The sequence below is a fragment of the Larus michahellis genome, chromosome 4 (genome assembly GCF_964199755.1).
Source record: "Larus michahellis chromosome 4, bLarMic1.1, whole genome shotgun sequence".
NCBI lineage: Eukaryota > Metazoa > Chordata > Aves > Charadriiformes > Laridae > Larus > Larus michahellis.
The window spans coordinates 30,795,804-30,813,043 of record NC_133899.1 but is presented as its reverse complement, the minus strand read 5'-3'; the positions used below and the strand labels follow the sequence as shown (position 1 = coordinate 30,813,043).

The 17,240-nt window shown below is 44.0% G+C and overlaps 1 protein-coding gene across 1 annotated transcript in view; it reads right to left on the bottom strand.

Moving 5' to 3' along the window:
* The window catches only part of MTHFD1 (methylenetetrahydrofolate dehydrogenase, cyclohydrolase and formyltetrahydrofolate synthetase 1), a 48,273-nt gene that overhangs the window by 16,153 nt on the left and 14,880 nt on the right, over positions 1-17,240 (bottom strand). Inside the window, exons 9-17 of the mRNA XM_074583760.1 lie at positions 11,615-11,742; positions 10,865-10,962; positions 9,977-10,150; positions 9,328-9,464; positions 5,776-5,822; positions 3,627-3,734; positions 3,451-3,525; positions 1,569-1,671; positions 303-379 (exon numbers count right to left, since the gene is read on the bottom strand). Coding sequence (XP_074439861.1) covers positions 303-379; positions 1,569-1,671; positions 3,451-3,525; positions 3,627-3,734; positions 5,776-5,822; positions 9,328-9,464; positions 9,977-10,150; positions 10,865-10,962; positions 11,615-11,742 — 947 coding nt within the window. The remainder of the gene's footprint in view (positions 1-302; positions 380-1,568; positions 1,672-3,450; positions 3,526-3,626; positions 3,735-5,775; positions 5,823-9,327; positions 9,465-9,976; positions 10,151-10,864; positions 10,963-11,614; positions 11,743-17,240) is intronic.

Sequence of the window (17,240 nt, the reverse complement as noted above, 5' to 3'; positions counted from 1 at the left end):
GTACTCCAGTTGTGGCCTCACCAGTGCAGAGTAGAGGGGGAGAATGACCTCCCTCGACCTACTGGCCACAGTCATCCCAGTTTGGGAAGTCAACATTCAGGAAAGAACAGGGAAGGAGGAAACAGACATAAAACTAAACACTGCACTGGTTGAAAATTTAACTGCTCGGTTGAAGGGACTTTCTGCTTTCTCTTTAATGAGGCACTGGCCAAAGATGGAAATATCTGGCGTTACAGAAACTTGCTTTAGGACCACATTTTTCAAAGTACTTTTTAAAACATGCAAGAAAAGGAAACAATTACCGTTCGTGAGAAGCCTTTTTCTGTTGGAGACTGTCCAATAGTAATTTTCCTAAGGAACCTGTCATTTGTATCCAGTACTGCAACGAATACAGAGAGAAAGATGAGAGAGAAGTCACGTTGCAAGTCATAAGTCACACCTATGCTCCATTACAAACACTCAGCTAGATCACCTATGAAGAGACGGTGGCAGTTTGAGATACCATCCTCTCCTAAAGAATGGCAAGTGCTACTCAATGGGATTCTCCCCCAAAACTGAACTGCAACAAAGTTAAGATGCCGACAGTTACATGCAGACCTTGCACTGCATCCACAGGGAGCCTACCTCCTTCTGAGTGCATTAACCACAAGCCCAAAGCCTCTCTGAAAAGCAGAGCTGCTAGTATTATCCCAACTGCTTTTTCACCATCATTAGTCAATGTGAAATCAGGGAATTATTACAGCCAAAAAGAAATAAAATTATCACCTTATAGGTTAAGTGATAAAATGGTCAGATTCTATCACTTAGTGAGAGTAGTTTTACACAGCTCCATTAACTCAAATTACCTTGGAAACACAAACTATCGAATACTGGCTTAAACTTGCTGTTTCTTACTATCTGCTTTAAAAATTTTAAGTATTTTATAAAATATTTCCCATGAGGCAGACTACTTACCCTCATTACAAGTTATGAAACAAATTTTGGAGAATACATTTCACACTGTATTTTAATAAAAAGAAGGAAAAGTAATACTCGTGGGGTCTAAATCAGAAAAAAAAAAAGTAGTCTTTATTTGAAATTTCTTTTACTAGTGAAATATTAAATCTACCAGACCAGAGACTGATCTTGCCTTCGGGTATCTCTAAAAACCTTCTAAAAATCCAGTCTTTAATTGCTGTCAGTCCCCAACAGATCAAATGGGCAGATTAAAACGGAGTTTAATCCCAGAGCAGAACCCTCTCCTTGCTCACAGAGCTTTCTCAGCCAGGTAAAAAGGCTGTTGGCTACAGTTGCCAAACTCAACTCTCTCAGTGACTGACAAATCCAGAAAAACAAACTTGCACCAATTAGTGAAGTCTTAATCTTTGCGAATTTAGAGCAGATTCAAGGCCCTCCATCAGACCTTTCAGAAATGGGATCCCAGCTGCAGGTATCTATCGCACCGAACTCTCAGGAGAGGCCAGCCCTGCCCCCTTTCCCAGGAAACACAGTTCCTGCTGCACTCGCAAACCCCTCTTTTGACACATATTTTGTTTCTTAATAATTCTTTCATTTAATGGCTCTTGTACCTCTTTGCCACGTTATGGTGCCTGGGTCAATGTCCAATCTCACAAATAAGTTTATTTCTTCCTTTGTCAAAGCCGTAGGATCAGTTTTGTTAATGCCCAATTTCTATGGGAGGAAAGGACAAATAAAAGAAAAAAAGGTATAATGAAAAGATTCACAGAAATGAGCCTTTCACTAGAGCAATGAGCCTTTGGCAGCAGCAGCTGCATATTCAGAAATAAGAAGGGGCTGCCTTTTTGGTGCCCCTTCTCCTAGACCCCACAACAACATAAGATGATCCATTATCAGTGTGTACCTGGAAGCAGAGCCTGCTGCTGGCCAGCTAGTAAAGGGCAAGGCAGACAATAGCGCTCATTAGGGCAGGCTGTCACCAAGCTTTGTACAAGGCATCTACGGAAAGAGTTAGAGAGAAAGCTCTGCAGTTTCTTACACGCCTTGTTCTAATCATTAGTCTCACATGCTTACATCCATTTCTCATTAGTTTGCCTAGGGTCACTGCACACAGCCATACGTATTTAAAGACACTGCTTTCAGCATGCTGGTTAAGCAGCACAAAGGAGGAATTAAACAATTCAGTCACAAGGCTGTCAGCATCCCAGAAAGCCGATCCTGAACATACTGAGAGGATGGGCAGTTTGCCAAGTTGCTTAATTGAGAGAAGAATTATCTCAAGAAGCCTCATACAAGCGCAAGCTTAGGAATGAGGAAAACGATTGAGTTGATCTATGAACAAGCAAGCTTTTTTTAATTAACTAGACAGGTAAGTCTTATTTTTCTCCAGAAGAACAGCAGGGAAGAAGAAAGTCTGTTTTCTTCCTCTTCAAGCACATCATTTAGAAAAATAAATACATAAACAAAAAATAAAAACAAAGACACTCTTTCTGGAATATTAGCATCCCGTTCACATCCCGACATTTAATAACCAGAAAAGCGGTTACGGTAGAGTTCCCTCAACAGTCCATCAGGAACACCAAGCAATATGACATAGCTTCTTTGCTCAGCAGTGGAAGCAAACCACACACTCTTTAATGGTTGAGACATTATAGACAATTAATAAATGGAGAGTTTTAGCTTCCTAAGTAGTCCGACTATTGTTTCTGACCTCCAAATGGGCAACTGATCCAGCCTGAATATTGTACAAAGAGATTCGTCCTTTGAGCTTACCAGGCCCCAGGCTGTCCGCCTAGCCAGAAGGTCCAAGCCCAGTGCAAAACTATTCCTCTGTTAATCCTAGTTTTTGCAGAGGCCAGGGACACATACTAGTTCACATTAATTTCTGAGGATCAGATGAGCTGTGGCCTGCTCAGGGACTGCCACTCAATGACAGGGCCACTCATTTAACTGGAAATTCTTTTTCTGGGGAGGAGTGGGCAATGCAGGGCACAGGTATTTTTTTCCTTTTTGCCCTGTTTGCTCAATTCGGATAAGATGAAAAATTCTCTTATGTACTCTTTTTGCTGAATTTTATAAATTGTCTTTTTTGTGCTGCATTATCTATATAGCCATCATATGGGAACTACTCATCTCCAGATGTAACTGGGTGTAAGGTACAGACTGATTCTGGTCCTTTCTTAAACTGCATTAAGGACATTGAATTGACACTATTAATAAAGGGCACTAATCCCTTTGCCTCTTCCCACTGTGTTACTCATACAGCATATAATAAAGAGAATTACATCAATGATTCTTCCCCTTAGGGCTGCATCTCACCGTTTTCCGTGCTGTATGAAGAGCTAACACACTTCTGCACACTTTATGTGAAAAATAAGTGCCAGCAGAATGACCTTCAGGACAACGCAAGGGTTTCTGTAACCTATCTTTGCCTACATAAGGGATGAATAAGTGGAACAGAACCAGAAACCTATGTGAAACCTGTGAACTTACCTGTAGTCTTCGGATCTGAATGTCCGAGAACCTCCTAACACCATTGACAGAAGGCACCAAACGGTTGTAGAGAGCCTTGCAGAATGAAACAGGTAGGTAGTTAGCACTGCTGGCACACCTAAAACATCCTGTCCAAAGCAGGCTGGGCCCAAATACCTCATAAGAAAGGATCATACCTGGTCAGTCTGAGTTAGCTCATGGAATATACGCGCGTCGACAGCAGCAGCAACCAGGTTGTTGGCTGCAGTGATAGCATGGATGTCACCAGTGAGGTGAAGGTTAAACTAGAGGACACAAAACATATCAGTTACCTCATCCTGCTGCAATTTTCATTTATTTCAATTCATTGTAGACAGATGGAAAGAGAAGTATTAATAGCAACGTTAAAGTGGGTGAGGGTGGAGGGGGAGAGATTGCTCAGTGCAGTACGTGAAAGAGAGGAAAGAATTTCTCTAAAACAGAAAAATGCCTCCTCCACATTTACGTCATTTTACAAACTTACAGAATGAAGCTTCCAAATAAAAAGGTTTGTTTTTTTCTTTTTTTCCGGGACAACAGTTCTCTCAGGTTCCTTGACACCTGAGAAGACCACCACATGGCACATCTGCATTGCTCCTCCTTCACCTTCTGACCCACTCTCATTATTTGCATAACTGGTTTCACACATACATTAGCTGAAGCTGCTGCTGCTCCCACAAAGGTATCTGAGATAAACTGAAACTAGCAACCTTGTGTAGTGCTAGCAGTAGAGCTGTGGTTGCACAGAGCTCTGCATAAGCTAACCACTCAAACACAGAGTATCGTAGGCAGAACTTGTAGACCTCGTACTACACAGTGACATTGCTAGTAGTTTTCTTGATTCTATCTCATTAAAAGATAGTTTGAGTGGGCTTGTCTACATGAGTTATCTGGCTGCACTGTAGCTATACTGACAGAAGACTTGGGATATATAGCTTACGTGACAAACTTGCATTATGGCAGGGGAGTAAAAGATGTGGTTAAAACAATCCTTTTCCTCTGTAGCAGAGCAGCAAAGGAGGAAGATGAAAAGGGGACATTAGAAAAGGTGGTATTACAGAACACCTCATATGGTATCACTTCGTTGGAGCCTTACTACTGTGGTCTTAAAAACCAGATAGCTAAAAGCAGAATGGAGCTAGTCACATACTGATTATAAATCCTAATTAGAAAATGCTAATTGTTGCTTCCTTCTACATACATGCAAAACCAAGCAATTATTACCACCTTGGTTCTGCAGTATGAATTCAAAAGTTTTTCACTTGCTAATCTTTTCCTAGGATGAAAGCTTCATGCAGAAATATCCAATGATGTATCAAGATCATTACTGTAAATAGTGACTCCAGATACTTAGATTTTTAGGAGACATGCATCGAGTAAAACACCCCCACAAAACTATGTGTATTTATACCACCATGGGTCATACTTAAAGAAAGTCCTTTTCCAGCCAGTTTGGTTACAAGGGTGGGGCTGGTTCCCACTGCTGCACACAGTCAAGTATTTTGGTTCTTATTAACACTCCCAAACAGGAGGAGATTATTTTCTCTGTCACATCTATCATTCACACATGTTCTTGGCACCTGACTAAATCAATATTCTGCCTCCTTAACATTTTTCTCTTTTATGGACTTGCTGCATCAATTGGAACGAACAGCCCTTTTGATCATTTCTGCTTTTCTTCCTAGAATTGCCCTGTGTCAATCTATAGTGCACAAGACAAAGGTAGAATTATACAGGCAATTACTTTGAGAATTGAGAGAAGCATGAGAGCACGTGCTACACGTGCCTTTCAATTCCCTGCCCCCAGACACAGGATTTTACTCGTTGCCAAGTCACGTTAGAAATATGCTGCAGTGCCAGTCCCCCACAGGCTGAGGTCTTGGCATTACTGATTCCCAATTTCCCTTTTCCCATTTCATGTTAGTAATCTGAAACACAAGTACACCAAAATAGCTCACAGAAAGAGTTGGTGACCACTGCTGCTAACAGAACTACTTAATAATCTTCCAAAACTTATTAAGTCATTATCATCTTCATTTCAGTGCTGGGAAAAAGAGGCACAGGATGTACTTTGCTCAAGGGTATGCAGCAATTCAAAGGTAGAGAAGAACTACTGGGAATTCCAAGTTCTATCAAGTTCCCTGACCATGCAGGCACCCTTCCGAAAAAACCAAAGATGTTTGTGTTTGTTCTTTTTTCTAAAATAATAAAAAAAAACAAAACAGTTTGCTGAAATCAAGCATCCAGTTCCTGGGAGCGCTACACTGGGCCATAAACAAAAAAGATTTCATAAGTTGTCTGAATTACCTCTTCCATGGGGATAACTTGACAATAGCCACCACCTGCTGCTCCACCTACAGAGAAACAATAGTCAAATCATCACAGAATCACAGAATGGTTTGGGTTGGAAGGGACCTTAAAGATCATCTAGTTCCAACCCCCCTGACATGGGCAGGGACACCTCCCACTAGACCAGGCTGCTCAAAGCCCCATCCAGCCTGGCCTTGAACACCTCCAGGAATGGGGCATTAACAGCTTCCCTGGGCAACCTGTTCCAGTGTCTCACCACCCTCACAGAAAAAGAATTTCTTCCTGATATCCAATCTAAATCTACCCTCTTTCAATTTCAGGCCGCTACCCCATGTTCTCTCATAACACCCCCTAATAAAAAGTTCCTCCCCATCCTTCCTGTAGGCCCCCTTTAGGTACTGGAAGGCTGCTATAAGGTCTCCCCAGAGCCTTCTCTTCTCCAGGATGAACAACCACAACTCTCTCAGCCTGTCCTCATAGCAGAGGTGCTCCATCCCTTTGGATCACATTCACGTTCCTCCACTGGACCCATTCCAACAGGTCCTTGTCCTTCCTGTGCTGAGGACTCCAGAGCTGGATGCAGTACTCCAGGTGGGGTCTCACCAGAGCAGAGTAGAGGGGCAGAATCACCTCCCTCAACCTGATGGCCACATTTCTTTTAATGCAGCCCAGGATACGGTTGGCTTTCTGGGCTGCAAGTGCGCATCGCCTGCTCATGTTGAGCTTTTCATCCACCAACACCCCCAAGTCCTTCTCCTCAGGGCTGCTCTCAAGCCATTCTCTGCCCAGCCTGTATTTGTGCCTGGGATTGCCATGACCCAGGTGCAGGACCTTGCACTTGGCCTGGTTGAACTTCATGAGGTTCACACAGGCCCACCTCTCCAGCCTGTCAACGTCCCTTTGGATGGCGTTTCTTCCCTCCAGCATGTCAACCGTGCCACACACCTTGATGTCATCTGCAAACTTGCTGAGGGTGCACTCAGTCCCACTGTCCATGTCACCAACAAAGATGTTAAACAGCACTGGTCCCAGTACTGACCCCTGAGGAATGCCACTCGTCACCAGCTTCCACGTGGACATTGAGCCCTTGACTGCAACCCTTTGAGTGCGGCCATCTAGCCAGTTCCTTATCCACCGAGTGGTCCATCCATCAAATCCACGCTTTTCCAATTTAAAGACCAGGATGTTGTGTGGGACAGTATCAAACGCTTTGCATAATTCCAGGTAGATGACGTCGGTTGCTCTCCCCTTATCTACCAATGCTGTGGCAGCATCATAGAAGGCCACCAAATTTGTCAGGCACAATTTGCCTTTGGTGAAGCCCTGTTGGCTGTCACCAACCACCTCCTTATTTTCCATGTGCCTTAGCAGAGTTTCCAGGAGGATCTGCTCCATGATTTTGCCAGGCACAGAGGTGAGAGTGACTGGTCTGTTGTTCCCTGGGTCATCCTTTTTTCCCTTTTTGAAAATGGGGGTTATGTTTCCCTTTTTCCGATCATATCCTGACATACTTATAGAAGTTTTTCTTGTTATCCTTGATGCCCCTAGCCAGATTTCATTCTATCTGGGCTTTAGTTTGCCTAATCTGGTTCCTGGTCGCTCGGACAGTTTCTCTGTACTCCATCCAGACAACCCATCCTTGTTTCCACCCTCTGTAGGCCTCCTTTTTGCTTTTGAGCTTGTCCAGGAGCTCTTTGTTAATCCACGCAGGCCTCCTGGCATTTTTGCCTGACTTCTTCATTCTTGGGATGCACCGCTGCTGAGCTTGGAGGAGGTGATCCTTGAATACTAACCAGCTCTCTTGGGCCCCTCTTCCCTCCAGTACTTTTTCCCACGTTACCCTGCCAAGCAGGTCCCTCAAGAGGCCAAAGCCTGCTCCCTTGAAGTCCAGGGTAGTGAGCTTGCTGCATGCTCTCCTCGCTGCCCGAAGGATCTTGAATTCCACCATTTCATGATCACTGCAGCCGAGGCTACCCTTGAGCCTGACACTCGCCACCTTGTTGGTAAGGACAAGGTCATAGAATCTTAGGGTTGGAAGATCTGGATCTTCCAGAAGGGCTGGTGATCTCTGGAGATCACCTATTCCAACCCCCCACCAGTGCAGGGTCACCCACAGCAGGTTGCATAGGAATGCATCCAGGTGGGTTTTGAATGCCTCCAGAGCTGGAGGCTCCACCATCTCTCTGGGAAGCCTGTTCCAGTGTTCTGCCACCCTCAAAGGAAAGAAGTTCCTCCTCATGTTTAGGTGGAACTTCCTATGCTCAAGTTTGTGCCCGTTACCTCTTGTCCTGTCCCCAGGCACCACTGAAAAGAGCCTGTCCCCATCCTCCTGACACCCACCGTTTAAGTATTTGTAAGTGTTGATAAGATCCCCTGTCAGCCGTCTTCTTTCCAGACTGAAGAGACCCAAATCCCTCAGCCTTTCTTCATAAGAGAGGTGTTCGAGTCCCCTAATCATCTTGGTAGCTGATTAGGTCCAGCATAGTTCCTCTCCTCGTTGGCTCCTCTACCATTTGAAGAAGAAAGTTGTCATTGACACATTCCACGAACTTCCTGGATTTCTTGTGCCCCGCTGTGTTGTCCTTCCAACAGATATCGGGGTGGTTGAAGTCCTCCATGATGACCAGGGTCATCATGACCATCATGACGACCACAATGACCAGGGTCTACGAACACGATGCTGCTACTATCTGTCTATGGAAGGCCTCATCCGCTCTGTCGTGCTGGTCAGGTGGCCTGTAGCAGACCCCTACCGTAACGTCCCCTGACCCTGCATTCCCTTTAATCTTAACCCATAAGATCTCCATTGGGTGTTCATCCATGCCCAGGTGGAGCTCCATGGATTCCAGCTGTTCATTGACATAGAGGGCAACACACTCTCCTTGCCTTCCCAGCCTGTCCTTCCTGAAGAGTCGGTATCCATCCATTCCAACACTCCAATCATAAAAGCCATCCCACCATGTCTCTGTGATGCCAATGAGATTGTAGCGCTGGAGGCGTGCACACATCTTCGATTCTTCTTGTTTATTTCCCATGCTGCGTGCATTTGCGTAAAGGCATTTCAGCTGGGTGCCCAATGAAGCTGTCTCACTGGCTGGAGCATTTGCTTTTCCTTCATGCTGCTCTTCAGGTGGTCTTCTTCCGGGGCGTTTTATCTGTGACTCCCCAGTTCCCATCTCCTCAGGAGCCCCTGGCTCATTCCCGTAAGACTTCGAGTGTGCTGCAGCGTACCCAGCACATCTCGGAGCAATAGGTTGAGGGCCTTCACTAGCGAGCCACAAATCATGCAAATACAGGTCTCTATAGCCCACAGTCGTATTGCATGTGTTTGCTTAATGGATTTAACAAGGCAGCTACTGTTGAGCAGCCTGGTTTAAATCCCACCACAGCACTTGAAGACAACACCGAAGAACTTACCCAAGGTTTTTTATTCTTGTAAGAAATGCAACTGTAACTGGGAATTATGTAAAACTATAATGCAGCAGAATAAAATCTCTGAATGCCATCTTTCCCCGTTAGTCCAACTGCAAGCAACAGAACAGCTCATACCTTTTATACCAAAGGTTGGCCCCTGAGAAGGCTGCCGAACACAGGCAAAGACATTCTGGTGAAGGTGTGCTCCTAAGGCTTGAACAAGACCAACAGTAGTGGTGCTCTTCCCCTCTCCCAGGGGAGTAGGAGTTATCCTGCAGTGAAAAAGCAGGACAGACACAATGAAACACTTGTAGTGGGTGAGACTCAAAACACCAGAATAAAACAGTCATGGCAGTTAACGCCAACTCAAATTCTGGATTGGCTCAGACTTCGGCTAATCTTCACCAGTTTGAAACTGGAACGAGATTGGCAAATTATCACATAACTGCCGAAGACTTTCTTCTGAAACAACTTGCTAGTTACTGTTGAAGGCAGGCTACTAGACTAGGAGAACTCTGACCACAATACAAGCCCTTCATAACCCTGATGTGCAGAGCAAAACAATTCATCCCAAGAGAGAAATGTTAAAGTACATTCCTACTATTTGCCACAACAGAGAAATCTATTTCCCAAACCGCTAGATTTTCACAGTGTGGTTTACTAAAACCGAGAGGACCCCATACAGACACCTTACCAAAAGGCAATACAGCAACAAGCCAAGCTAATAAAAATTCTTTTCACCTGGACACCATGCAACTGATGCCTCAGTTAAGGAAGTACCTACCCAGTAACAACAACGTATTTGCCATCTGGCTGGTTCTTCAGCCGTTTCAGAGCTGACAGATGAACCTTGGCTTTAGTTTGACCGTAGAGCTCCACCTCATCAGGGAGCAGGCCAACCTCTTTTGCAACTTGATCAATGGGCTTGGGCATACAAGACTGCGATATTTCAATATCACTTAAAGAAAGAGAGCAAAGTCAATTTATAAGTCAAAGACTTTTCACAAATCCCCCACTTCTGGATGGCATCAGCTACAAACAGCCAATCTATGTTTTAAATATTTTAACCTATCCTAGTTAAACGAATCAATCCTACCAACACTGACCATAGAATAGACACATCCTCAGAGTTTACTTTTTGAAAAAACAAACAAACAAACAAACCAACACAGAAATAAATCAACAGAAAACCCCCAACCAACACCCCCAGCCTCCAACCCAAAATTGCCTTTTTGTAGGCAACATGTTATGCTCCTTTGTGATATTTTGTGTATTTTTCAACTGCTCCTTGGGGACTTGACATCAACAACTGCTATTTCAAGATGCTAGGTTTTTGCCATGTCAGACTGAAAATTTTCCAAAATACAAGTGTCTTGCTATTTGCTGAACCAGCAACTATCTAGCTGGCCTAGAGAGTCTGTGGAAGTCCATGTTTATACCTCAATGTTATCAGGATGACCCAAGCCTACACTTCAACATATGTCACAGCACCACTGTGGGTTAGCTCTGCTCCCTTAGGAAGGCCTCAGAGTGCTTTCTCTCTACTTCTCTCCAAACTTCAATGCTAACCACAGTCTACATACATGTATGCCCCGTATTACGCAAAGCTTGGGAACAGAAGTGAATACTATACTGCATGAATATTGACAGTAGCTTCATTTGAAAGCGTTACCTTGGAACAGGCGTCTTTAGGGTAAGCTGGGTATATTGGATGTTCCATTTTCCAGGCTGGAACTTCTCCAGAAAACGCTGCGCACTCTCCACTGTGCTCTAAAATGAGCATGAGAATGCATTACAGCAACCACCACTGCACGAACCATGCTGGTTAATAAAGAGACTCAAAGCTTTCCCCCTCCCATCTGTCTCAGTTTGGGATTAACACAAAGTGCTTTCATTAAAGCATTTGCTAACAATCCAGAATGAGATTCTGCTTGTAGTTTTCTTAAAAAGAAAAAAAAAATCCTCACCATATCTATCTATCTATCTTCCAATGTACTGGCTTTTTTTTTTGCTTGTTCTGTGCCAGCAGGGTTCCTTATGCAAATCAGGAAACAGAGAAAGCTGGCTTATACTGTTACTATCCTGCTTTTTATCCAATCACCCTATGGATAGTTTTAGAATTACAGCCAGAGCATTGTAAGACAAGCCCATTTCTCACTGTTTTGAGAGACCACACTCAAAAAACCAAAACCAAACAACCCCCCAAAATAACCCTCTGTCACAACATTTCCTTAAGGTCCATCTTCTTCTTCTGTTAACTGAATCCAAGTTGTCTGGACTAGAAGTTGGAAATCCTAACTCGACCTCTGTAAGAGCAATAAGGAAGTACCAGTTGCTTTGGTAGTGTGCTGATGGTCAGCAGCAACACACCCCAGAGGCAAACGTAGAGGAGATGATCAGCAGTCACAGTCTGCTCACGTACCTGCATTAACATGGCCACAGTCATAGGCCCAACGCCACCAGGAACTGGGGTGATGTAGGAAGCTTTTTCCTTTGCTGTATTGTATGCCACATCTCCTACAACTCTTTTCCCACTGGCCTTTGTGCTGTCTGGGGATTTAAGAAAAAAGAAAGTTACACATCACGTTTCACCAAAACAGCAGAGAAGGCAGCACTGACTGAAGCTGAAGTCTTTTCCTCTGTTGGAGTACACAAAACAGAAGCTGACTACCCAGGAAGCTGTAAAGAAAGATAAAAAGTTAAAACAAAATCACAAGATGAAGCTGTTTTCTTCACACTTCACTCAGAGAGTGCCAACAGCTCATGCAATGTATCTTCCCATTAAGTGCCATTTGTCCTCAGCCAGATAGATCTCACTTTCCTTGAGGATGCAAGTATTTTCTCAGTGGCAAGTGGTCCACAGGGCAGCCTGAATGAAGAGGACTCCAAAACAAATGCAGAGGGACCAAAATACAGACCAAGTCTTACGTCTGTGCAATAATAAAACACAAATAGGACACACAATAGACATTATCGCCTGAACCATCCTCTCACAGTTCCTGCTGTATTGCTCTGAAGGATTAGTACAGTTTCCCATTTGAAGGAGATATAAACCAAGGGTCTAAAAGAAGTGAGAGAAGAAACATGGTTGACTTATTCCAAAACTCCAGGTTTACATTTGCTCTGTTCCATTTTGGAGTAAATTTAGGCCTTACTAATGAATAAAATCACTTGCCTTTACAGAAACTGAAGACAGAAAATGCTAATCTTTTCAATTATTCATTGCCATTCTAATGATGGACCAGTAAATACTGCAGTTTACAAAGATCAGACTCTTGTTAAAACAAACCTCACAGGTGGCTTAAGAGAGCCCCTGAAGAATAATCTCCTTTCTCTTGGCAAAAAAAAATTGCTATATCCTGCTACATGACATGACCTGACAATTCAGAAGCAGATATAACACTTTTTTTTCAGTGGTGACCTTTAATCTTACCCATAAAGAGAGAGAAAAAGACAAAATGCATTAGTAAACTAGCACAGTCATCTAGGAACTCGCTGATTATAGACAGAACCAAAAAAAGCAAACTAAAGTTCCTCCTGGAGTGGCAGATCCTCATTTCAGATATGAGGATTCCAGGGAACTTTCAAGCAGTATGAAACCCCTGAAGATAGATTTTAATGTTGTTACATTGAAATATTATATTGGATACAGTAAGTATATGTTTGAACAGAACACAACTGATAACTTTAACATACATTTGGCAAGGGGGAGGAGTGGAAGAGAAACCAAACTCCCGAACAGCTGATTACGGTAAAAACAAAGAGGAAAAAAAAGGAGCTCCTGCCAACACTAATTTTTAGCTGCATTGTTACAAAGAATTAGCAGCTTGGATGTTTTGCTGTGTTTGTGTTTTAAGCAACATTTCTTTCCCCTAAAGTTCAAAGCTTGAACAACATCACAGCTGTTAAACAGTGCTTTTACAGCCTCTGTCAGCTTTCCTGCCTGAACTGCAGACCAGTCTGGCCTTGCAGACAAGAGACCAGATTAATTAGGGTTGCAAAAGGCAAATAACATAATCATATTTTCTTCCAAGGATGCCGAGCAGGCTTACCACCCACCCTGGCCAGGAAGTCTCCAGGCCCAAGAATGAAGAAAACAAGCGATGAATTAGGCACTCCAAACACAAACAGCGTAATCTGTTACACAGACACAGTGATGAGCACAAGCCAAACAAACCCCCAGTCCCTGCCTCTGCATCCTCACCTCACGCCAAGCACTGCTGAGCACAACCTAGGAGCTATTCAATACCTTTAAAATATTCTTTGGAAGGAAAGCTCACATACAACGCTTTCTGCCTCTCCCCGTAATTTCACCTTCTCAATATTCATCATCCCACTCTTAAAAAAAACGAACTAGTTACAGAGAGTTCTAGTGACACTACAACCATTCCCAGTGCCTCCGTCTTCTTTGATCCAGTAGGTTGTCTAGCCTACTGGAACACATGAGAGAGAGCATCCAAGGACTTTGAGATCAAAGAATTGAAGGCCATGCCTATACACATGAACAGGTATGATCATAGAATCACAGAATGGTTTGGGTTGGAAGGGACCTAAAAGATCATCTTGTTCCAACCCCCCTGACATGGGCAGGGACACCTCTCACTAGACCAGGTTGCCCAAAGCCGCATCCAGCCTGGCCGTGAATACCTCCAGGGATGGGGCATCCACAGCTTCCCTGGGCAACTTGTTCCATTGTCTCACCACCTTCACAGTGAAGAATTTCTTCCTAATATCTAATCCACATCTACCCTCTTCCAGTTTAAAACCACTACCTCTCTCCAATCAATACAGTGCCTGATAAAGAGTCCCCCCCAATCTTTCCTTCCTGTAGGCCCCTTTTAGGTACTGGGAGGCTACTATAAGGTCTCCCCAGAGCCTTCTCTTCTCCAGGATGAACAACCACAACTCACTCTTTTAGCCTGTCCTCCTAACAGAGGTGCTCCAGCCCTCCAACCATCTTTGTGGCCCTCCTCTGGACCTGTTCCAACAGGTCCATGTCCTTCCTGTGCCGAAGGCTCCAAAGCTGGACACAGCACTCCATGTGGGGTCTCACCAGAGTGGAGCAGAGGGGCAGAATCACCTCCCTTGACCTGCTGGCCACACTGCTTTTAATGCAGCCCAGGATACGGTTGGCTTTCTGGGCTATGAGTGCACATTTCAGGCTCATGTTAAGTTTCATCCACCAACATCCCCAAGTCCTTCTCCTCAGGGCTGCTCTCAAGCCATTCTCTGCTCAACCTGTATTTGTGCTTGGGATTGCTGTGACCCAGGTGCAGAACCTTGCACTTGGCCTGGTTGAACTTCATGAGGTTCACACAGGCCTACCTCTCCAGCCTGTCAAGGTCCCTCTGGATGGCATCCCTTCCCTCCAGTGTGTCGACCGCACCACCCAGTACCGACCTCTGAGGAATGTCTCGTCATTGGTTTCCAGTTGGACATGATGACCTCCATCTGTCTCCAGAGACAGTTGCATGAGAGAAGCTTCTGGGCTGGAGCTAATTCACAGGCAACCACTGGGATTATCCATATGACTTCCAAGCAAACTTGTGCCAGTGCACATCCAAACCGTAACACATTTCTGGTCGATCTATGACTGCAAGCACACAAGACCATACATGACCCTTATCTATAAACAGGAGACCGCCTGCTTGCGGTCTGGTCTTTTTCTGGATATCATTTGGAAAGGTGTTTCATGAGGGATCAAACCCAATCTGATCTTATAGCTCTGTGATGCTAGCTTGACCCCCAGTACATGAAGATATAAACAGAGCACCAAGTCAAGGCTTTCTATATCTTTCTAGCTCCTCTGGTGTTTGAAGAGTACGGCGCCAAGATCCACATAGGCTGATCCTGCTTTGCTGCTCTCATAACCCACTGTTCAAGGCTCCCTGTTAGCTAGGGCTGCAAAATCCCATAGCAGAGGACTCCCATCTTCCTCCATCAGGACACACGCAGGAACACTCCAGAGACTATGCCATCTCTGGGAATATCCTCTGCCTGCACTGCTCTCCCTTCCTGTAGTAGAACAATTTCTACAGGCCTGGAATAAGACATTCAGAACATTTGCTGGACTAGCCCTCCAACTGCAGCAGTGGGGAAGACAAATACAATCCAGTTTGGAAAGGGAATAAGACACACTTGTCTGCTTTAATAGAGGTTTCAGAAGATCCTCTCTCTTTACCTGGAGACCTGGAAGAAATTCTGCTCAGCTGTAGTACACATGAGCACAAAGCCAGATGTGCCTGAACTGCCCACTCTAGCCTCCAAACTGGCAGCTTTGGCAGTATACAGGCCACTCACCATTCAAAAGCTGCACAACAGCTGCATTTACATGATGCTACATAGCTATAACTTAACTCCAACTTGGCAAGTCTGCATGAAGTTAATGGACTGATATGTCAAATCATATTGGGATTTGCCTGTACAGGGCACCCCAACGTGCAAAGTATAGGCATATCCAGAGATTGCCATGTCCTCCAGTTGCAACTCACATCTACACCTAGGAGGCACCCACCATGCACTTACAGCTATGGTAAGATGTTTGGCATCTGTGCTATTTGTCCCCCTGCCACATTCAAAGCACCATCACAGCTAGCAGCAATGTTCTATCTATACAGTGATGATGTTGCCGGAGAAACTGGCAAACTAGTTGCCGTTCTTTCTGTAGCACTGCAATTGCCACAATTCTGGCACTGATTTCCCAAAAGATTAATCTGAAAACTTTTTCACAACTTATCAGAAAGGAAGAGAGAGGGAGGAAAACTCAGCAGCTTCAGAAAAACATAGAAAAAAAACCAAACAAGTCTGTGGCATCCATCATTTTGAAATCTGACAATCTTCACGGTACTCTATCAAACCCCGATTACTGAGTCTCACAATGCCACTAATCATATTGCCATGCAACGCTGACTAGGATGGGTGTGCAAGAAGCTCAGATCTCAGTGCACTGCCCGAGGCAGACTAATGGCAAGGAAACAGGGATGTGTCCTCAGAGATGCAGTTCACATCAAGCCTGAAAAAAGGTCACAGCATCATATGTTAGAAACACAATAGTAGTTTTATTTGCAACATGTTAGTGGGGAAGACTCCAAGCCATTCTGCTTCATGCAAATCATCAGTGACCCTGCGGGTTTTGGCAAATCGCCTAAGTTTGCGTAGCTTGGCACAAATACATGAAGCAACAAACAGCAACAGCAGATGACTTTTTAATTTTAATTACACAGAGGACTAATGTTTTAAAATGCAACTCAGTGTCATCTTTGAGGAACAAGACTGCTGAACAGAAATTTCTTTACATTCCATTAAATAATGGCAACAAAATGACTGATTAATTATGAAAACTACCTTTTAAAAGCCTCGTGGGCGTAGCACAGAGATAGTTGGATGGTGACTAATTTTCCATATAATTCAATATCTGTAATTTGGATTTAAAATGAGATGAAAACAGAAATTGCCAGACTGTCTCTTCCTCCTTTATAAGAAAGGAGTAGCTAAGTGAAACCCTACCCTAAAATCCATTATGTTCAAGCTCTTTATTCTATGCCAGAGGCCCTGTCACCAATACTCTTGCAGAAGATGCTTTGTTTCAAAACAGCCATTCAAGCCTAAGAAGTTAATGTTGTGATTCAACAAATCCACAGCTACTTTAAGAGACTGCTTGCCATTTATGTATTTCAAACAGAACAGCTTAATCAGATCTAACTGCAAAGCAATGACAGCAAAGCTCCACACTCACAAGTGACAACAGCAGCAAAACTTCACTATGGAGTTGCGGCAAATTACATGGATACTTGTTGTAATATTTCCTAGGCCTCCTCTTTCCCCTACTGATCATCAGCCTCATTGAAGGCAGAAACAAAACCGCAAGTGTTCTGCTTTAGGACAGTACTTCAGACCAACCTTTTTTTATTCTGCCATCTTCAGAGGTTGCCATCATTACTTAAGACAGACTTAAAGAAATCTGCATTGACTAGAAACACCAAGGAAACAGTATCTATGTACTTACTTAGCAACTGCATTTATATACAAATACACACATCCCCACTCTT